Source organism: Thermobia domestica, chromosome 11 (genome assembly GCF_964235325.1).
Source record: "Thermobia domestica chromosome 11, izTheDome1.hap1.1, whole genome shotgun sequence".
Lineage (NCBI taxonomy): Eukaryota > Metazoa > Arthropoda > Insecta > Zygentoma > Lepismatidae > Thermobia > Thermobia domestica.
Window position 1 is genome coordinate 89,278,912 of NC_137464.1, and position 26,759 is coordinate 89,305,670.

The 26,759-nt window shown below is 34.4% G+C and overlaps 1 protein-coding gene across 5 annotated transcripts in view; it reads left to right on the top strand.

Annotated features, from left to right (window-relative positions):
- The first annotated feature begins 3,086 nt into the window (after window positions 1-3,086).
- The window catches only part of LOC145664275 (uncharacterized), a 60,625-nt gene continuing 36,952 nt past the window's right edge, over window positions 3,087-26,759 (top strand). Inside the window, exons 1-4 of one of the 5 annotated variants that reach the window (XM_081730804.1) lie at window positions 3,087-3,188; window positions 21,886-21,967; window positions 24,877-25,128; window positions 26,130-26,312. In XM_081730804.1, the coding sequence (XP_081586930.1) occupies window positions 3,102-3,188; window positions 21,886-21,967; window positions 24,877-25,128; window positions 26,130-26,312 (604 nt within the window). In that variant the 5' untranslated portion in view covers window positions 3,087-3,101. Of the gene's footprint in view, window positions 3,189-3,335; window positions 3,480-3,566; window positions 3,639-3,965; window positions 4,251-4,317; window positions 4,429-21,885; window positions 21,968-24,876; window positions 25,129-26,129; window positions 26,313-26,759 lie in introns of those variants that run through there. The other 4 variants (XM_081730806.1, XM_081730805.1, XM_081730807.1 and 1 more) reach the window with 4 other exon arrangements.

Sequence of the window (26,759 nt, forward strand, 5' to 3'; positions counted from 1 at the left end):
AAAAAATCAAAGTTGGAACAAAGAAAGATCTTCGATCCACATGTCTCTTCATGTTTGATATGGAAGTCTCATCTTCATTATTGACCCTTAATTTATTTTAGTCCTAGGCAACGCGAATCGACGGGATGGCTCTAAGTGAAAACATTCATTTAGATGGTTAAGTAATCAGGAAATTCCTGCTGTTATTTCACGAAACACAACAGATCTTGAGAAAAAAAAAAAACAATTTTGCTTACCAGGGGGAGGGAGTAAATCATCTGCATACGTTTTTTTAACTAGGAAGAAGGCAAGGACGCCGATCCTGGGGGGCCGGGCCCGCCCAAAGCTCATGTAGGCCACCTTTGTATTTATGAATATACAAGATTTGGCATAATTTGAGTGTAATTTGTCTTAAAATCCTCATATATATATATATATATATCTTCTGCATTTGAATGCCCCCCCCCCAAATTTACAGAGAAATTGGCGTCCTTGGAAGGTCTAGTGAAATGAATAAAAATGTGATAACGTAATACTTGAATAACCCTATCTAATGGAGGAAAGTAAATTAGTATTCAACACTTCTTTCAATTTTAAGCATTTCAAAGATTCTCGTAATTTAGTAGCGTCCCGGATTTGCATTTTTGAAGTACGGGAACTTTATCTATACCTTAACGTGGGAATCGGTTTCGGACCATGCACTTAAGCCGCTTTGCCATAGAGGCACATGGGAGTTTTTCTTTCGATTTCCTTAGGAATATTGCGAATGGTATGACTTAAAACAATGTTTAAAAAAGAATACACATCGACACAATAAGATGATAATCTGATACCTAGGAAATATATTCAATTGTTTTTAATTTGTTCTCACGCTACCAAAACAGTACTTACGCTTTTTTTTATTCCAGCCTTTTAATATAAGCATTTCACACTATTGTCTGTTCTAGGATGATACAATTCTAGTTCATGTATATGCTAGCGTTGGAAATACAGTAGAGTTTCGCTTATCCGACATAAACAGGCAGTCAGAACGCTGGATAATATGGATGTGTTAAGAAAAGACCTATTAAAAGTAAAACTTATGATATAATTTTACATGTTACACATCTAATAATAATGTTTTATAACAAATAACTGCACTGCACTGAATCAGGGACGTATCCAGCGTGAGAGCCTGAGGGCTGTCACTCTCCGAAACTCAAGCACTTTTTAATAAACTTTTTTTTAACCCTTTTTAGGTTCTTTTATATCAATTTACTAGTAGTCAGTGTCCAAACTTTGGGCAATGTGCTGTTGTCTTGTTATAATTCTAAGAACATACCATAATACCATTATACCAGGTGGAATTAAAGAACAGTTTTAAATAGGATTAACATTTCTTTTCCGTTCTGTTTTTAACTTTAATATATTAGAACGATACACTCAATGTCTTCTTGCTATTTTTGTTAGGCGATATACGTAGCAGAAAGTTTTCTTTAGTTACATTTTTCTCGAAAATATGTTTCATTTTGTTTGTGCTATAATGCAGTTTACAAAATAAATGTAAAGTAAATGCGGTTTATAAATGAAAAGTAGGAAAAAGTTTAAGAGGAGTACAAAACTGTTGCATTATTATTATTATTATTATTATTATTATTATTATTATTATTATTATTATTATTATTATTATTATTATTATTATTATTATTATTATTATTATTGATATTTTTAAAACATTAGAATTACGTGCTTACGAGGACGTAATTCTACGTAATTAGAATCATACGTGTTGGGCCCACTCCGAATAGAAAACCTGGATACGTGTCTGCACTGAATGATAGACGTATGAGTCAAGTTGTAGAGGGCGCGCTAGGCGAAGACCACAACTTGCAGTTCTTCTTGCCGATTGGTGCTATTTGCAATGATATATCGGATCATACGGTATGTGGAACAAAGGATGGTCGGATAAGCGAGACCATGGTGTATTGGTGTTTCACGCACCTAAACCTGTAAAATGTTTGTATAAACAATTATCTTTCACTCCCTAGCTAAATTTGTGGGTATGATCACATACCTTGCCTCATAAAGTATAGTCTTATAAAGAAAAAATATTTTTTTTTAGGTAAAACCTAAAGAAAAGCCAACTTCAATATATATATTTTTTTTAATAATAATGGCAAACTAGTCCATTTCATCACGATAAATCACTTTTGGTACTAAGATGTCTTTTTCTGTCCGTATATATCCTTCACACTTTCTTGGAGACAAAATTGTTCTTTCCCCAAGAAAACAGGATGAGAGAAGCTACACAACAGCATGAACAGAAAACAATAGCTATTAACAATAGTTCTCTAATCCTGGATAAATACGTCATTACAGCAAAATATCAGTAAGTTGTCCTTATTATATTGCTTCGGTTCTTATTAACATAAAAATTATAATGTTTTGTAAAAAAAAAAAAAAAAAATGGGATGGGATGGGATGGGATGCGATTCGATGTGGTGTCAAAATAATGAAATAACTACAAGTCCGCCACTCTATCCACCTAACCACTGAGGTTACGTGGTGTTGGCTCTTTTTTTTAAAAGACATAATCTTCATAACCATGGTCCGTATCGCTTCGAACCTTAAGATAAGAGTTTTTCTGTTTAATTCTATATTTTCGTACGACATCTTAGTTACAGAAGCTAATTTATATTTCGCAGGCAATCTACACACTAGGTTTTAACCAATAAATGCAACATTTTGTGTCCACTATCCTTGATCCTTGATCCATCTCCTCGACTCCCCTACTGAATTCCCTCCGCAATCATGCTCTGCTACTGAAAAAATCCCTAGAAATCATCGTTGCCAGTATACACAAAACCGAGCATAATTTTGTTTTTTGCTTATATTTTTATTATTTTATTATATTTTTTGGAAATATTTCCTTAGATGGATTGCTTTCTATTTTCTCCACATACTAATAACTGAATTTTACCTATAAACGTAAGGAAAATGGAATAAATACGAAAAATCTTCAGTTACAGTATACGCGCAATTTTTTTTTGCGCATGGGAGTACATGTAAGTGGGACCCCTAGAAAGTACTTTCCCGGCGAGCCCCTGGGTTGCAGTACGGCTCTGATTATACGTACAACACAAATGCTTCTTACTGATTCTCAAGCCCATCGAAACAAAATCCTAAATACGCCACTGCTTGTACAGCAGAGAAAGAATGTACTCTGCAAGGTTGGTCATTCATATCATTTGTACTATTTTTTTTACTATAAAAAGCAAATCTGTCATCATCTTTTCTGAATATATAGGTGGCAGTACTTAAAAATTACCTTTCATTTTTTGGTGCAGAATAACACTTACCACCCTTAAGTAAAATCTTGTAGTATTTGGCCCTTCCCAAACATTGTACCCATTCCAGCAAAAATTTCTAGTTGTTGGTCTGGCGTACTGTAAATGCTTTAAGTGTCAGTTTAGGGTGAAAGTATTTTATTTGAGAATTCAGGAAATATATTGCAGTTCCAGGTATATAATAAAACAATAAAATATGTTGCTTCTCTGATTGTTATATTAACTATAAATTTAGCTATGTTTTATGCGAATTCTGTATGTCATTTAGCTATTTTTGAAGAAACCTGTTGGCAACAGTGTTTGTTGTTCTTTGTGAGGGAAGGTATTTAAATGGTATGATCTTCATATTTTTTTGTTATTATTTCTAGAATAAACCTAAAATTAGGTAACTATGTATGAATATAGTTGGATAACTTGGTGTGGATTTGTATGTGTAGATGAGACACACAGTAGGATTCGTTTTCTTTAATTTTTATATCAAACCGCAGAACACGTTCATGTTATGGCGTATTGTTTTCTTTCGTTGCTGCATATGGGTATTGTGAAAGAAAAACAGCCGGAATATAGTGTTATGGCACATAGTTAATCCAGTTATAACACACAATATATGTGGTTAATGTGGCCTGTACATTGTGAGTGTGCATGTTATGGAAACACGGAAAATATTTACTGTATTTGAAAAGGTTAACTTCAAGAACACTATAAAAAATAAGCGTGCGAATTAAGTTACGGAGTCATTTTTATAAAAATTTACAAGTGTAATCTTTTAATACAGAAATAGTGAAGTTCAAGGAAACTTTACCTCCGTAGACGGTTCAACAAATACAAACTTTGCAGATAGGATTTGGTACCGTATGTGTGTGATTTTCCACCTTAGTGAAACGGAAATATAAGCTTGTAGGTGCAGATGTAGTTTTGGTGCACTATATTTTCGAAGATTTACAGGTAAAATTCAACACTTTTTGAAAAGACATGCTTAAGGGAATAAATTTCTACAGGCGACATAATTAAATACAAATTAGCACAGCTTTATTTTAGGTTTACAAAATGTAGGGTGCTAGTGTAAAATTACAAGCGCTTTACGACGGATAAAAGAAGTGAGTGCATATGGAAGATATTTCAGGTAAGTGCTAAAAAAGCATGTTTTCGCACAAGGTATAGAACCTGTATTTTATGTTTACAAATGGAGCGTTACAATGGAGTATGATACCATGACAAGTCCTATTGTAACTCGTGTCTTGACAAAACAATTCGGCAACGTTCTTGAACACAGGTCCTCCCTTCGTATTTAGCTGTGATAAAGACAGAAAATAACGTGTCCTCCGGGGCTCTAACCCGCCTTCACTCGCTGACGCTCGCTCAGCAATACTGTATGAATTAAATATTAAAGTTTGGTACAAAAAGGAACCAACCTAGCTACTAATCTATATAGGGGGTCCTGTGTTCTAGAATCTTCCCAAACATTTCTTTCCATTACCCTTGCTTGCGCGTATATCCACCTGCTCTCCGGACGCACAACCGCTCGGGCCCCGCCCTGACTAAGGCTGCGTTTACTTTGGAGGCACGCTTGGCCAAGTAAAATGGAAGCGCACGCCTACGCATACAGACAAAATTTTATAAGGGCGTTTGAAATAGGTGGTGATTTGACGGAACCGGTTACACTGCTCACCACTCGCATGGGCGCGCTTGCACAAGCTTGCCCCGCCGCCATCGGGAAACAAAACAATTTGTTTTTACAGGCAAGCGTGCTCCTTCAAAGTTGGGCTCTTTCAAGTGACTGTAACTTTCAAGCAATATTTCGCCTTCACTGTCCGATGACTCCATCTTGACTGATGAAATGGGAGCGTGATCAGTTGCTATTGCATGCCTGTACTATAAACACACCTCCAAGGAGCAAGCTTGCGCTTCCATTTTACTTGGCCAAGCGTGCCTCCAAAGTAAACGCAGCCTTAGCCACCAGCATATATACCTAGTTATATCATAAGTACTGTCACAAGTTTGAATGTGAATAACACGAAGAGTATTAGCACCAAGACAATTTATTTTGGTCATGTTTTACGTTGATATGTTGTATGCCTGACGCACGAATCATGCTTCGAAATGTCCCCCCTTGGCCTTGATGTAGCCACGAAGTCTGTCCGGCCACTGGTCGATGGCATTACGCACCACGTCCATGGGAAAATCGTTCATTGCTCGGGTCAAGTATTGTTTCAGACTGTCGACAGATGGATTCTGTTTATGGCATACCTTTGCCTGAAGGACTGCCCGAAGTTTGTAGTCCAAAGGGTTACGGTCCGGGCTGCTAGAAGGCCAATCAGCGGTAGAAATGAAGTCGGGGACGTTTCGTGCCAGCCAGTCCTGGGTTGTTTTCGCTTTGTGGCCTGGAGCAGAATCCTGCTGGAAGGTCCAGCTAACAGTTTTAAGCTAACATCCCTTAAACAAAATAAAATATTAATAGAACTTTCCTTACCTGGAGTTATCTGGTACAAGGGCGGTACAAATCTGGTACAAGTAACATTGCCAAAGGCGGCCAAGGAGGCGGGCGCTACCCGTAGGCAAACCTGACCCCAGGCTGGTAGTATGTATTAATATTGCGCAAATGATGTGAAATTAACCTTTTCAGTATAACCCCCCTCAAATAAAATGTATCCACCCTTCGATTGCCTCCCCAAGAAATTAAATCTGATACTGTAACTGGTGGTATAGCATATCATAGCGAGTTTAGGACTACAATGAACCTAATGTTTTTATTTTACTTATTTGTTATTTTTAATTTTCCTGTTTTTAAAATCAAATGCACTTCACTTTCCTAGAATCACACTAAGGGAGAAAATAACACGTATATGAGGAAGAGCATACCGCGTAGAGGGAGCCTTGTTATTCCATTGTTCAAAACTGTTTGACGATGAGAGGCTAAATTGATATTTCGTGCGTTGATATATCTATATATAAACTGCAACTTAGGGTATAGATTGTAAACGCGGGGGGACTCCGTCCCCACTTCGAAAAAATATGTAGGCATCGCCCAGTTCGTTAAAAAAAAAAAAATACAGTGGACAAAGATAGGAAGGGGGAACGGCGTGACGTCATGCTGCTACCTACCGTCCTCCTACCTTTTCAGATCCACTTTTACCCCTTTTTATAACCCCCAAATTAACACATTTTAGATGGTTTAAAGTTCTTGTATTTTTGCTCATAGCAACTTGACCTGTAAAGAAGACACAAAATTTCTCCATTAACTGTACAGGAATGAAATAGAATCCCAAGCTTCGACATAATACTCCATTTGTGGTGTGTGTCACTGCATGGTAGCGATTTGTGTTCATGCAAAACAAAATGTGCGTATATCAGCACAACACAAAACTAAAAGAAGCTATTTATTAATGCTTATTTTCATTACCGCAAACTAAACGCAAATATTACGTTGTGTCGACGTCGAAAATCGCAAGTGAATGAGGGCTCAGAGCACTTGAAAAAATAGATTTACACATTAATTTTGTACTCTGAGTCCAGGAAATGAACACCAATAGGCCTACATACATTTCAATTTCTTACTGGTAGTTATCCGGACTTTCGGTATCCAGTTCTCAAACAAGCCAAAAAGTTTGGTATAGTAGATTAATTCAACGACGGTACTAAGAGCTGTTTCAAAGAAACAATACACAGTAATTTTTGAAAAGGCGGTAGGCGGGCCTCCGTAGGAATGCCAAGTTAAGAGTCTCTTTATTCGTGAAGGCAACAAATCAAGCAATTTTTGTACTACTATTACTATTTCTTCTATCTGCTACATAATATTACGCAACTCTTTCATACAGGGCATAGTATTTCATTTCAGGATTCTCCCTATTAAATTGATCACTTGTCACTTTAAATATCTATATATTAAAATGCTAGGTTTATAAGTTTGTGTGCACTGGAAGTGTTGGCATTTAAAAAAACAACACATTCTATAAGTTATACACTCCAACACGACATGTTTGTATACAGTGGTTCCATATTTCTCAGGAGTTTGTTTCATGACAAATTGATCATGAAAATCGAAGAAAACTATTTCTCGAGTGATGAAGAATCTTTAATATTTAGAATGTTTTGCTAATGAACACCATTTATCACTGGCATTAAAATAAATTGTGTATGTAATGTATTTGCTTATTACATACTTCATGCAAGAAGAAAGAAACCACTGATCATACATGAATTAGAAATTCCAACCAGAAGTAGGCTCAATCTTGCAAACGGTGCGAGATATTGGAAAAATAATCGAAAAAAATCTCTCCTTTGTGGTACCCCTTGCCGATTTTTATCAAGACGTCTTTCATCTGTGTCTATAAGGGGACATGTACAGATGTGAGTAATGACAAGGAGATTCATGCTCATATGTGAATGATGCACTGTGTAGCGAGCGCAGGTTAAGCTAGTCTAATTAAAATAAATCCAGGTTCTGAAAATCTATTGTTAATAAGGAAGGTACTTGTATTCGAAACAACTAGAGATTTACAGAAGGGCGAATATTGAATCGAAGAAAAAACATGTTTTTAAGCGTAACTAATAATAATAGTAATAAGGTACCGTTATAACAAAAATCCCAACTGGGTTTTGATGAAAGTTCAAACTGGATTTAAGTAGAAGCTCAAAGGTAGTTCTTGATGAAAACTGAAGCCAATTTTGATTGAAAACTAAGCCGATTTGAAGATCTAAAACATATGTAGATTCTCAAGGAACCAATACCGGCTTCGGTAAACATCGCAATGGTTTTAGTAAAAACTAAAACCCAAAACTGTTCTGGAAAACACACAAAACCATCTGTGGAAAGGAAATGGGTTTCCGGAGAACAACGAAAAACTATTCTGGTCAGAAATAGAACCAGTTTTGGAAAAACTGATACAGGTTTTGAATCGGTTTCAGCAAAAAAAAAAACCGTGCCGGTTTTTGAAGAATACCAGAACCGTTTTTTTTGAAGAAAATCGTAACCAGATTCGGTGAAAAACCGTAGCCGGTTTTGGAGAAAACCGAAACAGGTTTCGATGAAAACCGAACCGGCATTGAAGAAAACCGAAACCGGTTTTTGAAAACCCGGTTTCGGTTTTTCTAAAACCGGTTTCTGTGCCTGCCACTACTTTAGATCACTGCTTTCTATGCGGAAAGCTTTGACAGACAGATATTATTTGTAAAGACATGACGATTGATGTGCATATATTTAACATTAGTGCAGTAATTTCATTACTGAATAAAATAATTTGTGCTTTTAGGGATTTTTTTCTCTTAAACATGAACTCCACGATGTCCAGCCAATCGACATTATGTCGAATATCTGTGTACTCAATGTAGCCTGATAAAACACTGCTTCCAAGTTTTGATAGTCTTTTGTGTCTACCTTGATAATACCATCCTAGTCCTTATCCAGGTTTCCTTTTTCAAAGTTTAGCAGCGGATTTCTTTTTTTCTTCTTCTTTTCTTCTTGTCCTAGTCTAATTCACTTCAAATACATTTCTTTCGACATTCAAGGTTACGCGATGTAAAACGTCCACATTCTGTGCTGATTGTTTGTAGTGTTTTGACAAATCTGGTAAGCATCTTTATCTTCAAGGGACTCTCTTACGTGCTCTTTTAGTCTTGTGCCAATGTTTCTGTTTATCATCCCAATGTACGTGGCGTCACATGAACAAAAAACCTGGCAAATAACACTTAATATGTTTTTCTCTACGAAATAACTTTTATTATAGTGATCTAAAGCACATTCCATTTTCTAAGAAGTTTTGGGCTAACTTTCAGTTTTATTTTTCTTAATTTGTACTACAAGGGCAGGGTTGAAAAAAATCACTTTTTTTAAAAAAAAAGTAATTTTTGTTGATTTTTTTATTTAAATCGATTTTTTAATTTAAATCACTAGTAGTTGATTTTTAAAAAAAAACGGTAAAATATAATTGTTCATTTTTGTTATTTTGTTCTTGATAAGTTACGGAGGTTTTCCAGTTTCTTTTGGTTAGACTAAAAAGCAAAATTGGGGGTTTCTCGATATTTATGGTGTTTTTCTGAAAGGTGTTTCTCGTACGTGACAATTAGTCAGGACTAGTACATCACTGTTCTCGTAACTTGTAATAGATAAGATAAGATAAGATATACTTTATTGTCATTAAACAATATTTGTTGCAATAGACATTGTCAAATATAACATATATATATATATATATATTTACAAGTTTTATCACACTATCAGGCAAGTTTTATCTATGTGTCATTGTTCTTGCTTTCAACTCTTGATAACAGATTTTTTCAAATTCAGAGATACTATATACAGAATTGCTTATAAGGAAGGATTTACAAAAGTTTTTGAAGTTGTCGTAAGGCATTGTGCGTATATTTTGTGGTAATACATTAAATAATTTCATACCTGTATACTTATAACTCTTTTGAGTAGTGGTTAACCTAACTTGTGACATATTAAGGTCGCCTTTATGCCTAGTATTGTAGGAATGAACATCAGTTCGATGATTAAAATTATCTAAATTTTCTTTTATATACATCAGACATCGATAAATAAATAAAGAAGGGACTGTCATAATTTGAATTTCCTTAAACACTTCCTTGCATGATGCTGTTTTAGGCAATCCCTTAATTATTCTTACTGCTTTCTTTTGCCATTTGAAGACATTCTTTGCACCAGAAGAATTACCCCAGAATATTATTCCATACTCCAAATGTGAATGAAAAAAGGCATTGTACGATGTTATAAGAGATTTCTCACTAATTACAGTTTTTAATTTACGCAATAAAAACAATACTCTGGATAACTTTCTACATAAATTTTCTGTATGTTCATTCCAATTTAACTTTGAGTCGACGTACATTCCTAACAGTTTTACAGATTTACGTGTATCTGAATGACTCGTAGAATTACTAAGATTAATGTACATAGTTTCTGTTTTATCCTGATTTACTGTAAGTCCGTTACATTTAAACCATATAGAAGACAACTCTAACATTTCGCTATTCCTACTTTGAATATCAATTATATTTTTGTCTGAATTTACAACAGTAATATCGTCAGCATATAAAACACAACGATTGGGCAAAAAACTTGGAAAATCGTTTATATATACAAGAAAAAGAAAGGGGCCCAATACACTACCTTGTGGAACACCATTTGTTACACACATGAAGCTTGACTTTTCATTTCCAATCCGAACAGCTTGTTTTCTATTGCTAAGATACGATGCAATTAAAGATAATTGCAAGCCAGTAATACCATAATCGTGTAACTTCGCAATTAATATATTATGTGATACGGTATCGAATGCCTTACTCAAATCTAATAATGTAACCCCAACATGAAGATTGTTCTCCAAATTATCTAACACTTCTGATACTATATTTTCCACGGCTTTAGTCGTGGAACACCCAGGTCTAAATCCAAATTGCATATTATGAAATAATTTGTTTTCCTCAAAATATCTTGACAATTGATTCTTAATACATTGCTCAAAAACCTTAGATATTATTGGTACCAAAGATATTGGGCGATAGTTATTAAGCTCCGTTTTAACATTTTTCTTGTAAATCGGAACTGTAACAGTGAATTTAAGGCACTCCGGAAATTCACCTTCGAGAAGTACGCAATTGAATAAATAGGTCAAAGGTTCAACTATTATGTCTATTATCTTCTTTAGCATGTTGTTAGAAAACCCATATATATCCTCACTATTCGAACTTTTTAATTTGTTGACCACTGACAGTACAGTTCTAATATTTATAGGGGTCCATAGAAAATGAGTACTATGTTGATTAATATTTGTCTGTGTCAGTAAGCAAGCGAAATCTACTTGTGAACTAATGCCATTTTTGTGCCTACCAATTAGTTTGTTAGCACTATTTACAAAATATTCATTGAATTTATTTGGGGATATCTTTATCGAGTCTTCAACAACCTGTTTCCCTAGCTCCCTGTTAATAATAGACCAGGCCGCAGAGCACTTATTTTTTGAATTATTTATGAAATTCTCGTTCGCAGCAATTTTCGCCATTTTAATTTCTTTTCTGTACAATTTTCTTGATATTTTATATTTCTCTTTGTCACTGGCTGACCCTGTTGCGTTAGCTATGTTATAAAGAGCCATTACTTTATTCCGGAGCAGTTGAAGGCGAGGTGTAAACCATTTGGGATTTCCTCTGGTCAATTTGTTAACGCGCTTGTAGGAAGTAGTTCTTTCTTTTACAGGACAACATTCCTCTAGATATTTAGTCGAAGTCCACTTGAAATTATGAAAGACTTCAGAAATATTTTTACCGTTTAAAACTACGTTTTCCCAGTTAGTTCCCCTTAGATTACTTCGTAATGTTTGTATGTTAGCTTCCCCCATTATTCTAAACTTTTTAGTTCTAACATAGTTAGAATCCATGCATACTGTCACAGGAATCAGAAGCCACAAACCTTCATGATCAGATAGCAAAGGCTGTATGACACCACACGTCATTCTGGTCTTACCTTCGTTAGTAAGTACATTATCTAGGCATGCAGATTTTCTAGTTGGTTGATCATTAACGTAATAATAGTTGTGAGATCTGAGAATATCACAGAATAGACTTCGTACCGGTGGATTAGTTAAAACGTCAATGTTCACGTCACCAATAAAGAATACTTTGTAATTTTTGTATTTATTAAGATAAATATTTAACTCTTCCCAATTAGCAATGAAAATATTGATATCTGAATTTGGGGTTCGGTATATGGAAACAATTATTACTTTTATGCTTTTTAGCAATAACCCAACTACTTCAAAACTCTGTTCAATACAAAAACATTCTAAATTCAAAACAGTGTATTCAATATTAAACGTATTTTTGAGATATATACCTACACCACCATGGAGTATTGAATCTACAGAATATAGCGGCTAACCTATATCCTGTTGGAACATACAAATGTATTTCTTCATTTGCAAGCCAGTGTTCATTAATGCATAAGATATCACAGGGAATTGTATCTAAGAAAATTTCAAGTTCAGCCAACTTGTTTCTTATCGATTGTAAATTTAAGTGGAGTATTAGTACATTCTGCAGAGCTGTGTTAGTACCATAGTTCTTAGAAAAGCTATTATTATTATTCCTTGCCTCTATTATGCCACTTATATTACTAAAATGAAGAGACGTCGTCAGACTTGAAGTTTTCACCCGGCCCCATGCAATTTTATTCATGGAGTCGGGTGAATTTGGTTTTCCTGTGCTACCCATGGCATCGCTATTGCTTCCTTACTTTCAAATTTACTGGCTACGTCCTTATCAACTATTTCGCAGATCTTGGTACTTAATTCATCCTTACCCTTTTGATTGAGATGCATACCGTGCTGAGTGTACATTTCTCTACCTAACTTACTGATATCCACCATTACAACATTCTTAAAGTGATTGCACATTGTTTTTAATTTTAAGTTAGTACTTTGTACAGCTTTATTAACACACGAGTCTTCAGTAAGATCATGGCGATAAGGGACATTTACCACAATTGTTTTACACTTATTCAACATACAGAGTTGTTTTGCAATTCTACTAACAGCCTCATTACCTTCATTCTTGGCCACATCATTTGTTCCACTTAATATTACTACATAATTACCTTCCTTATTTACAATGTTGGGATTAATACCAGACAACACATCAACGCTTTTAGCTCCAGGCTTGATATTTCCTTCCACTGCCAATTTGTGTTTAGAATTACTATTCACTTTTTCGGACAGTCCACGACCGTGACTATCACCATATATGTACACTTGCGCGTCTGTCTTAGGCTTTCTTCTTGTATTAGTTTTATTGTTTGTAACTTTCGGCACGTTTGGTTGCATAGTAGTTTTTCCCTTGTACATGGGTATCCTTGCACTATTTTTCGTTTGTGAGTTTCCTATCGGTTTTTCATTTGAATTCACGTCTCTTTCACTTCCGACGTTTTCCAACACACTGTATCTGTTTTCGCATACAATTGTTTTACCTGATACCACATTAGAATATTTGGGTCTGGGCCTACTGTAACTTATTTTTGTCCACTGGTTGGAGATGTTTTGAGTTTCAACAAACGATTCTACTGACTTCACTTTTTGTTGCAATACTTCATTTTCTGATTTTAGTGTCCTCATGTCCTCCTGTAACACATTTATTATTTGTAAAACGCTGTCAATGTTTTCATTAACATCACAATGGTTTATGCTTACCATGTTTGACTGCATGTTTCCCCCTTGCACTTGCACTTCACTGCTATTAATCACGTTGCCTTGTTGCTGTTGTTTAAGATCATCAACCATACTGCTTAGTGATTTCACATCACTAAACAAATTCTGTATGATTTCTTTTAGGGACGAAACTTCTTGTTCTGTCCGGATGCAGCTAGAACACTTTTCTTTTACTATTTCATCTTTCACTATGGCGAGGTCATTAAACATGATATTTTGTTTCTTTGTTTTGGATCTTGTAACATGTTCTGACGTATTTCTAACTCTGGTGGGTGGTCACCTTGATCTCGGGAGTTCAAATCTGAATGATTGAACGAAAGAAAGACAGCGTATAGTTTTTCTTTCTTTCTTTCGTTTTTTTCTTTCTTTTTTTTTTTAATCCGAATTCCAACTGCAAACGAGAAAGGATTTCATGCAAAGAGCAAGGTATGTGGCTCAGAAATGCAAGATCTTGTTATTCAGCTGAAGAAACATTTAGAAGTGTGCAAAGCAGAAGAACTAGTGGAAGATTCTGGGGGTGGCGAGAGTGACATTAAAAATTGGCCAAAATAGACAAAACGATACAGAAGAAAGCGAAAAATGTAAATATTAAAAGAAATGTAGGACACGTTGTCCAAACTCTCAAGCCGATCTCTGTTGCATTAGACAGAATTTAAAGAAATGAAACAACAATATCTGACGCTGTAGGAATATGGAAGTGTCTAAAAGACGCACTCCGAGACGAAGAAATAGAAAATAAATATGAAAACAGGTATACGGAAGCATTAACGCCTCCCTATTTCTTGGCTTGCCTTCTCGACACGAAACAGCGAAAATTCAAATTAACTGCCAAAGGAAACGATTTAGCTTTGAAATTTGCAGAAGAAGCTTATGGTGGTACTTCTCTACTGCCCACGGTAATTCAATTTCAAGCGAAGTATCCTTTCTCTAACATGATTTTCACCGACTAAGTTCTACAAGCTCTAACAGTCATTGAATGGTGGAAATCAAAAGCAATTATGCTTGGCATGGAAATATGAAGCCAGCTATGCAGGTGTTTAGAAAAGTTTGCACTGTACTGCAGAGTGAGTATATAGCCTATTTTATATTTTTGTTTATAAAATGAATAATTTTTTACAATCTTTTATTTTTACTATATCGTAATAAATAACAGAATCTTTTTTATATAATGTTAATCAGTGTCGTTTTATATAATGCCATGTGTTCATATTTCTTGTACAGTACACACTTACATTTACCTATGGAAGAGGAATAATCACTAGATGTATAGGCAAATATTTAATTTTAGTTTGTTACAAATCACTATGTTTCGCTTAAAAACTGTAAATGTATTCAAGGTAAAATTGTATATCAAGTTACTACACTGAGTATGACCAACATAATACAATACTATGTAAGATGGTTTAGTAGTTAGTGGAAAGTAGTTTAGCACAGGACGTAGACATTGCCATAAACGAACAGCTTGTAGTTTCTAATCAAAAATGCCATTTCTTAAAAATATATTTTTCAATGTTCTTATTAATAATTTTGCAGTAATGGTAAAAAAATGTATGTGATATATACATATTAGCAAGCATGGTGTGTAAAATTCTGAACTGAAAATTGTGAATATTGAATTTTAAGTTTTTCATTGTCATTGACAATGAATTCTACATTGTTAGAATTCTTGGCCCAGGAATTTTGATCTTTTTTTTTTTTTCTAATAAAAAGTATTTAGTTTAAACTTGCATCCTACCTGATCTTAAAATATATGAGCTACGAACTAGTAAACGGAACAGTAATGACGAGGTTGGCTAAATGTTAATTTTAGATTCCTTATATGCTATCGTCTGACAGCTGTCTACTAATAATGAAACAAACACATTAGTGATTATAATTCGTTACATTATTTAATGATCAATAATATGGCATTCCAAGAAGTACTGAAATTGATCTTAATAGCTCAGTATGTATCTTACTTAAATCATAAGTCAACTTTCATCACTACACATAAACCAAGTAATTTATTAAGAACATTCCTTCTGATTATCCTATTAATTGGCATCACTGCCGCTACACAGTACGGAATAAGATACGAATTTTAGATTTAAATTGGATTAGAGTTTCAGAATGCTCAAAAGTGCTGCATTTTGTTTCAGTTTAAGGAAAAATAAATTTGATTTAAATCCTTGATTTAAAAGAAAATCATGTGATTTAAGGGTCGTTCAAGGTTGACAGGGACTTTTATTTCTTCAGAGGAAACAGATAGCAGAAGAAGCACCAAACTATGTCAGCTTTTCAAAGTATTCACCGTGCGCGTCGAGGCACCGTAACCATCGTTGTGGCAGCTTCTTGATTCCTTTGGCGTAGAAAGAACTAGGTTGTTGTTGTAGCCACTGGAGGACATCGTTCCGCAGTGCTTCATCTGTCGTGAATTTCTTCCCTCCCAGATGGTCTTTAAGGGGTGCAAACAAATGATGATCACTGGGGGCTAAATCTGGACTGTAGGGGAGATGGGGCAGAAACCGATTCAGAAGCTGTTCACAGACCATCATGCGTGTCTACTTCTGATCAAATGTCAGCTGGCGGGGAACTCACCTTGCACAGAATTTGCCGAAGCGTAAGTGGTCGTGAATGATTATCTCAGCACTCCCGACACTGATATTCACCTCGGCAGCAATATCCCGCACTGTTACTTGCCGGTTCTCAAGAATCATTTGCTCAACACGTGTGATATTCACTGGTGTGACTGCAGTCGGGCGAATGTGTCCTTGCGCTTCATTTGTCACCAGCTCCCGTCCTTCGCGAAACTGTTCACACCATTCGTACACTCTTGCCCGTGACAACGTTTGTTCACCATACTGTGCTTGCAATCTTCTGAAAATCTCAGCTGGTTTAACTTTCTCCTTCACAAGAAATTTGATTACACACCACTGCTCTACAGTCACAGACACATTGCATGCCGCCATGTTCCCAGCAACTGCTGCGCATGCGCCAAATACGTCATGCCGGGCGCTAGTTACTCGAGAAGGAATACATTACGTCACCCGCAAGTTTCATCATGATCCGGCTATTCATTGATTATTTACATACGAAAATCCCTTTCAACCTTGAACGACCCTTGTAAATACTTGGAAAGGGCGGGAAAGAAACCCACTGGGAAGCTTTTTCTCGTATTATTACAAATTATATCAATTAAAATAAACTTAATAAGTTCAACTTACTTTATTTCACTTTTGTATTTTAGATGCAAGAAACCATCTGATTACAAAAATAGTGTTCACATATGGTGCTAAAATCGGGAAGCAGTGCATGATCTGGCTGTATTGTGTACACAGAAATTCGAAATAGTTGTCGGTTGATTAGATATAATGGAGGTTCATGTTTAAGAGGATTTCACTGAAAAAAAAAGCTTATAAATAGAGTACTTCATATTTACTGGGACAAGTGGATAAACAACTAGTACCGACAAAAAATATATTGCGCAACACTCATTATTTTTATCACGATTGAGATATATGAGCAATGTGAATACCGTACATAATAAGACGACTTAAACCTTGTGCCCCTAACGAAAAGTGCCCTAGGGAAGGATTTGAAATGTCGGAAGAAAATATACTTGAAAGAAACATTATTTTGGATCAGTAGACAATTAATTATTACAATGTGTTCTTTACACTTAATAAGTACTTACGTTAGCTTAGTTTACACTTAGCTTAACCCTCTGATACGGTGTAGCATATACGTTATGTCATGGTCATACGGCCGCTATTACTCTCTTCTCAGAGGACAAATCTTTATTAAACTTTTTTTTTTAAAAAAAAAAAAGAAAAAAAGATTGCTATAAAGGAAAAAGATTTCTATTTTGTTTGCTGACAAGCAAGGACGGGATGATGACGTAACAGTTAAATATGTTTTTCTGGTATCTTCATGTGTTTCTCTCAAGCTAAAAATATTCGATTATTTCGTTGTCAAGCAAGTATCAAAGGCAGGTAGTAAGAATGCCACAGGAGTATATTTCAAGATTGTATCCGAGTACGTGCAGGGGGACCGGTCGAGGGGGCTCAAAACTTTCCGAAAGGAATTTTTTTTTTTTTGGAGGAAAATTTCCCGAATTATCTCAAATTTCCCTTTTAGTGTACGTCATACACTCGCGGATTTGCTCCCATTTATTATTATTATTATTATTATTATTATTATTATTATTATTATTATTATTATTATTATTATTATTAATTCTAAAAAGAATGGCTTGTGAACCATGATGCATGGATGACTAGTGCCATAGCAGTAGATACTTAACTGAAAGTCTACGTTTTCCCTTAAAAACACTATTGTTTGAAATTTTTTTTTTCATAGTTCTCCCCTTCGCCCCGTGCTAAACTTTACTCGTTATCATTTGCTAATTACACATGCACACGAAAAGTAATGTGTATTTTCTTGCATATATATTTTTCGTTCCAATCTTCGGATCTATTCTGTTACATCCATTTCAACTGCTACCTAAATATTCTGTCACGTAGGTCCTTCACTCTGTCTGAGGTTTTTCTACACACCAAAATCCTTCATCATGGCGTGTTAATAGCAAAGAGAAGCGATTTTTCAGTGGTTTAACGAAAAGGCTTTCATCGACGGAATTTGTCATGAACCTTGCTCTGATTTGGAAATTTTAAACTGCCTGTCGAAGTCCAACACCAAAAGATAACAGAAAGCAAAACATACAGTTTACATAGACATATAGTTTACTTTGAGGTACACCAACACAAGCGGGCTAAAATGTAGGTTCAACTCTTGTCACTGATGTGAAGCAATCCAATGACCTCTGTACCGGTTGATGCTGCCGATTGTCAAGAAGGGTTTATGTATAATGAACATAGTAATGGCACTTGATATAACTCGATTAAACTTCAAAAGTTTCACTCTTCTGCTTTTCATTAAAATCAATGGACTCCAGTTAAACTCTTCCAGCATGCTCCTTATATTAAGTCGAAGATGCTGTCAGGTTAACGCTCTCTTGCAACACTAAATCCAATAATCCAAAGGAAGCCATGTATGTATTTCATACACTCAAATTTTGAATTCCGTATACCCTGTCCGCACTAAATACCTTTTATGCAACCTAAGTCATGACAATGCTGACAGATGTCAGCAAAACTTTGACGTTTAGTACGATTTAAAAAAAAAAAAAAAAAAAAAAAAAAAAACATATATCTATAATAATTTTTAGGAGCAATGTGAATACATTTTGAGTTTATTGATAAACTCGCTTATATAGTTTTTAGTATAAAGATTATAATGCTTGCTAATTAATAATTTAGATCGAAACTAGAGCAAGGACACGTACCTTAGTGGTAGAGCGCTCACTTCTGTTGCGAGGGCTCCCTGTTTTATGTGAGTTCGTGGTGGACAGCAACGTGTCCATGGGTTTCTTCGGAGTTTTCTTACATTCTCATAATCATTACCTTTCAGTAATCATCAGTCTCCTTTACCCTAAAGGACGTATAACCATGGGACGTTAAACTATAAATTTCATTTGATTTCTAAACTAAAGCATATGGCGGCTCATTTACCGAGTCATTCAGAGAAGCTTTATTAAAAGACATTTTCGCTAACTTTAGTATTGAGATGGACTGAACTGTAAAATGCTCAGGATTTACACTACAGTTGATTCTTTTTAAATAGCTCCAGTGCAGTACAAATATAAAAGTAAAATAAGCAGGGAAAGCAGTAAAATAGAGATCAGAGCTATTGGAGCTAATAGTCTTCCGCAAGGCCAGAAAGATTTTCATACATCTTGAGTAAAATTGATAGGTTTTATAAATAATCTATCATTACTGATAATATGTATGTAGTCGAAGACTATATAGCAATATAATAAATAGAAAATGTATCTATTAACAGTAATTGGATTTCTAAAATAGAGTCATTCTGTTTCAAATCAATCAATGATGAAAAATTCATGATCTCAGATTTTGATAATTTTTGTATATTGAAAGACATGTTTGAAAATAGTTATTTCCCAAAATAAAACTTTTCCAGTCTTTATAGTTAATTAGTAATTAATTACGCAAGTAGCCTCAAGGTCACGACTCAAACACGGCTATTTTTGCATTTTATTGTTTATTTCAATAACCATAAGAGCTATGAAGCTAAAAATTTTCATCCCCATGTAATTTTGCCTGTAGATTTCAAATCTGCAATCAAAACTAATGAATATTGTGTAGGTAGAATTATAGCAGCATTTAGGTCCCAAGTTCAGGCCCCGGAATGAGCATACGGTGAAAGTTGTACATGTGTGAAATTTTAGCACAAGGTGGAGAAATACCTATGTTTTGTGTGAACCAAATTTGGTTTTGGGTATTTGAACCTAAGGGCCAGAATAAAACTTCTAATATGTAGCAAAAATTTCAGTAGTAATGAATGTGCAAGGGACTAATGCATTCTTCAAATGGCTGTTTCAGGTTAATGAACCACAAAATTCACCCAGAAGAGCCTTGGAAGGTGATCGCGTAATCAGTGACCATTTGAAATATGACAGTGTGGCTGTACATGAATTCTTTATCAGTGTTCTTGGCAAACTTATAAACGGAGCTATTATTCCTTAAACATGTCATATATTTCAGTGATGGCTCTGGGGCTCAATATAAAAATTGTAAAAATTTCAAGAACTTTCGTATGCACAAATCAGATTTTGGTCTTATATGTGAGTGGCGTTTCTTTGCCACTTCACATAGTAAAAATTTCTGCGATGGCATAGGTGGAACAGCAAAGCGATTAATTACTCGTGCGAGTTTACAGAGCACAACTGCGAACTAAATATTAAATACATAGCAATTTCATAAAGGGGCTGTGGATAATATCACATCCATTAGATTTTTTTTTTTTTTTTTTGTGTGTGTCAAATGAAGTTGTTCAGCAGCATCGCACGACTCAAGAAAATAGGTTTATTCCTGTGAAAACAATACTTGGAACAAGAAATAATCATGCTTTCATTCCTGATGGTGAAATAGGTTTAAAAATTGGACTAATTTCCTCAACATCAATAGAAAAGTTACATAGAGTTTGGATAGATACAAAAGCACAAACAGAAGACATCAGAAGTAAAAGTCTTGGATCCAGGAAAATTTATAGCGTGTGTCTATCATTACAAATGGTGGATTGGGATGGTGCTGGAGTATTCTGAGGGATTCAGGACTACAACACAAAGTTCTTACACCCTGCACCGATTCTACTTTTCACAAGTCTCGAACCGACGATATCGTATGGATGCCAGCTGGTCACATTCTTATTGATGCAATAGATCACATTTCTATCACGGCTAGTGGAAGATTACATAGTGTGTCACATGAGACTGTTAATAAAATTAACGATCTATTCAAGAATTTCAGTAAACATTGATACATTGCACAATACTGATTTTAGTAGATAAGGCAACTGTTATTTTTTGCTATAATTGCAGGCAGGGGGACCCAAACAAAATTTTCTAGGGGGGGACCATTCCATGGTTGCTATATTGCGTCTGGTATTTAATATACGTAGTTTGCTATATTACATATACATTTTCGTGAGCCAGGGGGGTCCTGCCCCCCTTCGGGTGCCCATGATTGTAGGCTACTCTGTGGAATAGTTGTAATAAAAATTATACAGTATCAAATATCCTACATCATTATTTCAGAAGCTAGTTAAGAGGGAAAAGACACATTCAGATTTTTGGGGACCTTAGGGTCAAATACCCAAAACCAAATTTGGTTCACACAAAATATAGATATTTCTTCACCTTGTGCTAAAATTTTACACATGTACAACTTCACCACATGCTCATTCCAGGGCCTGAACTTGGGACCTAATTGCTGCTATTACTCTACACCTATACAATATTCATTAGTTTTGATTTCAAATTTGAAATCTACAGGCAAAATTACATGGGGATGAAAATTTTTAGCTTCATAGCACTTACGGTTATTGAAATAAACAATAAAATGCAAAAATAGCCGTGTTTGAGTTGTGACCTTGAAGCTAATTGCACTAGTTACCTACGAGGGCTGGAAAAGTTTTATTTTGGGAAATAACTATTCTCAAATATGTCTTTCAATGTATAAAAAATTATCAAAATCTGTGACCATGAAATTTTAAAATGCTTATACTTTGGTCAGTTTGAGATAGAATCAATAGTAAATACATCTATTAGTAGATAATAGACTTTCTAAAGTACTGACAAGTTTGGATTGTAGAATTTTAGGTTACATTATTGTACCTTTAAGTTAAAGTTTGCATTAATTAATAACAAAAATTTCATATGAAGACCAATTATCACCCAATGAAATTGAGTACTAATATGCTTCAAGTTTTATGTTAAATGTAAAGTAAGTTTCTTTTAATTTTAGGATGCGATAACTTGCCTCAATATGGTACCAAAAAAGAAAAGAGATCTTAGTATTGCATCCAGAAGAGAACGAAGTCCGAAAGGTATGTATTTATATTTTAAAAATGCGTATAGTGTCTATTCTTTCTTTAGCTTTAAAAGTGCATATTGTGCCTATTCTTTCTTTCACTTTAAAAATGAATATAATGCGTATTCTCTTTTCGCTTTAAAAATTCATATAGTGCCCGTTCTTTTTTTCGCTTTAAAAATGCATAAAAATGCCTATGGGACATTCCGTCTGAAATCAAGCAATGAAATTGCAAAATCTGACCTGACGATCTTAGATTTTTGTAAAAATTGGTGCACAGATTTATTACAGTTGGAGATGAAAATATCCCAAATATTATCCCCCTCCCCCTGAAAGTGTCCCCATACAGGATGTTCAAAAATTGCAATAAGGGTTGTTTTTTTCAGTTACAGTGATTATTAAAAATTGTCATAAAACGTTTAATATGTGTATAGAGACATGAAACAAACACCATTGGAAAGCTTGAAGATTGCTCTACAAGTTGCACTGTATTGAAAAACCTGTATAATAAAATGTAACACTTCAAAAATTCAAATTAAAACTTGAATTTTGAATTTCGCACAGAAATGTCCCTCTGAATTTGTTCAAAATTGTCCTTATTGTAGCCTCATATATGTACTAAAACACCACAAAGTTTCATTTTGGGCTCTCAATGGGACCCAATTCAAAATGTAACATAAACCATACATTGCAAGATAATGACCGTGTGAATATCTGGGTTCAGATCGATAACCATTTGCTTGTAGCTATTTACCTGCAGCATCAAAGGAATTTATATTAACTTAATTTGTTTCTTAATGTATTCATTTGAATTTACACAATTATCCACCTTTCAAGTTATTTAGACAGTTATGACGTTTCCGAATACTACTCAATAGAGGTTATTATTCTTCTTAGTCAGTATGGATGTTTATAAATTTATATTGGTTACATTGATACATGTTATTTTCGTTCCTTTGTTTCAGGATTGCTGTTACAGAACTTATTATGAAAGGGAGGGATACATTTCCTTCCCTTTCACAATATTTGTATGAAGCATATTTGCGCTCTTCACAATCACTTCACACACTTTCAGCACAAACAGTTAGTCAATAAACAATTTTTCCTATTTCGATGATGCACTTCCACATATCTGTAACAACAATCCTGAAACAAAGGAATGAAACTAACATGTATCAACGTAGCCAATATAAATTTATAAACGTCCATACTGACTAACAAGAATAATGACCTCTGTTGAGTAGTGTTCGGAATCGTAATACCTGTCTAAATAACTTGAAAGGTGGGTAATTGTGTAAATTCAAATGAATACATTGAGAAACAAATTAAGTTAATATAAATTCCGTTGATGCTGCAGGTAAATAGCTACAGGCAAATGGTTATCGATCTGAACCCAGATATTCACACTTCAATATCTTGCAATGTTTGGTTTATGTTAAATTTTAAATTGGATCCCATTGAGTGCCCAAATTAAACTTTGTGGTGTTTTAGTACACATTCGAGACTACAATCAGGACAACTTTAAATAAATTCAGAGGGACATTTCTGTGCGAAATTCAAAATTCAAATTCAAATTTGAATTTTTAAGTGTTATATATTATTATACAGGTTTTTTTCAATATAGTACAACTTGTAGAGCAATCTTTAAGCTTTCCAATGGTGTTTGTTCCATGTCTCTACAGCATATATTAACATTTTATGACAATTTTTAATGATCACTGTAACTGAAAAAAAAAATGCCATTTTTGGCAATTTTTGAACACCCTGTATGGGGGCACTTTCAGGAGGGGACGGGTAATTTTTGGGATGTTTTCATCTCCCACTGTAATAAAGCTGTGCACCGATTTTTACAAAAATCTGGGATGGTCAAGTCTGATGACTTGGTGATTTGACATGGAATGTCCCCTATTCTTTCTGTCGCGATATTGTTAGTAGCATAAATTTATTGTGCGTGTATAGTATTTGGCATTCAAAGTTCCTTATTTTATGAGTATTGTTTATTTTATTCTTTCTTATTATCCTTGAGTACTCAACATGGTGGGACTGTATTTTGTTGTTTTGCAGAGAAAGAAAATAACAAATTCGAGAGGCAGAACTGACGATAGCCTAATGTCGAGTGGTTAGGCCGCTTATTATACATTTAATTTCGTGTGGATAATCTCAATTTGCAGAGGGGATCGTAGACCTTACATTATGTTTAAATATTTCAGTTTCAGATCTCAGAACGAAACGTTTAAAGTAATTTAAGGTATTAAGACGAAATAAATCGGGCCCTTTCAGTGAAAAAAAAAAAAAAAAAAAAAAAAATGTGCAAGGAACCTCGTATTTACTGAAACCTGTCTTTATCGGAAATTTGTATCTGAAAATATGAACTCTGGAATCCACTCAATATGATTCATAAATGATTTACACTCTGGCGCTTCGTTTTCTTTCTTTCTTTTTTTTCTTTAAATCTTTTTAAATACGGAGAAGAAACTGCCCATTCTATTGTTGTTCTGCCGACATAGTGGCCTCACATAATTACTTTGTATGGTAAGTGGGCTTAAATGCTTAGAGAAGACGAGATAATTTTTAAAATTTATGTTATTGTTTTGACAAAAGTATATAAAAAGTAAATGAAATTGATACCCTTATGATTGCTAACTTTTTTTTCTTTCTATTATATATCCAATAGTATAGGTCGCTGTACCAGATGTGACGAAAAAACGAGTTATTGTAATACTTTCTAAAAAGGGTTATAAGAGAATGAAAAAGTAATACTTGGGTATAGCGAACAAAGGATCAGAGGATAGGAAAACCCAGTTGTGTACAATGGTGTATATAAAACAATCTCAAGTAACATAAGGGAGGGATGACCGTTGAAACTGTGCTCAAGTAAAATCGAGTTATTTTATGTATATGTTTTTATTTATGTGTGATTTTCAGGAGAAAACCATGCGGCAAAAATGGAATCAATATATAATTTAAAAACACCAACCCGTAACACAGCGAGGGAAAGTCCACCTCAGACATCAGCTTTAGAAGTGACACCCGAAAGGGATACCAGTGATGCTGGCCTAGATGACATGAGTCCACTCTTGTCATATACTCAAGAAACATGTTCACAGAATTACGTAACGTGGGACTGGGAAAATAAAGGACAAGAATACTTTGAAAAGAAGGCCTTGTTACATGAAGGTAAGTGCATGCGCCCTACAGGATCGAAAATAGATTCTTACGTAACCAAGATGTTAAAGTTGCTGAAATAGTCGATTTTCTCTTTACAAATACTTGAAAAAGTTGTGTTTCTACTTATATCTTTTATTTCGGTTAACTTGGACTACATATATGCACGATGTGTGCAGTAACTCTTATCTTGTTGCATTCAACAATACAACAATAACGTCCTTATTCGCATGGCAAAATTAGGATATCGGGAAAGAAAAATTTATACCTCAAGTTTTCTGAGTGTAATCTTGTCAAAGAAGTATCGCCCTCAAGTTCTGTGAGTGTAGTCTTAACAAAGCAGTATCATTTGTCCTCCTGCTGCTAAGGTATCAACGTATCATCTTCAGAATACAGACCACGCTGTAAAAGTAAAATAAAGGTCTACATTGTTGATTTAAGTTATCGATGTTCTGTAAAGCTAAAGAAATAGGAGTTTTTAAAACTTTTTGCTATGTGGGTGTTCCTCTGATAAAAATATACACATGCATGTTGTATATATATATAGACAAGCAAAGGAAGAAATTAGGAAAACTTCATATCTTAATTCATACTGATATTTTAAGAATTTAATGGTTATTTTTGTTATCAAAGAAACTTGTTGTTAGTGTTAAACCATACTTTAATTTTTTATTGTGTTTGTTACTTTTTGCGTGACTGATTGTAATAATTATAAAAATGTTTGCCAAATTATTGAAGTTTTAAGTTACGTTAAGATTTAAAACAATGTTAATATTTAAAATTGTATTTGGGGTAATTATTTCCTTTCAAATTGCATTAGTGTTCTTCGACATGTTAAATTAGATCTTTAGTATGCTGCGAATTGAACAAGGTTAAAGATCGTTACATTAAAGAATTGCTTAAAACTTGAAACTGTGTGTGAGTTGAATATATATATATCCTGAGATGTATGAACAATCAAATATTGTATAAATTCTGCAAAATAAGAAGTAACGGATAATTTTATTTTACAGAAGCACTTAAACGAGAACTTGAGGAAAAGAAATGTGAGAATAATAATAATAGTAGTAGAAAACGTATGATTCCCGAGAGAGTGTTTCCTTCGAAAAGGAAGTTAATCGGACAGGATTCAGCTGAGCTACTACTTATTACAGAACAGCTGAAGGCCTTGACGGAAAAGTTGCTTGCTCGTCCAGGTAAGAATTGTTACACAGTTCATATGTTTACTGTATTGGATGTGATTGTCAAAATTTATATTTAGTTTTGCGTATCATTTCTAGTAAACAATAACTCCTTTGCTTGTCGCTTCAGATCATTGTCTGTTTATATAATTTTTTTCTCAATATTATTATTTCAAATGCTTATATGTATTTTCTTTATCAGTTTGGGTATATACATGTCCAATATTGAGTTTTTCAAAGTATTTTTTTTTTAATCACGTAGTATTAAAGGAGTAAAAAATTTAAATGAAACAGAAGCGAGAAATAAGACAGATATGTGTTATGAGAATTGGAGGAATCATTTTAAAAAAATATCCTCTATAGATCCTGTACGGATGATAATTCAATGAAATTCAAGAGTGGAAAACCACGTATGAGTTGTGGATTAAACCTAAGTCTATGATCCTTGCTTTTATCATCATA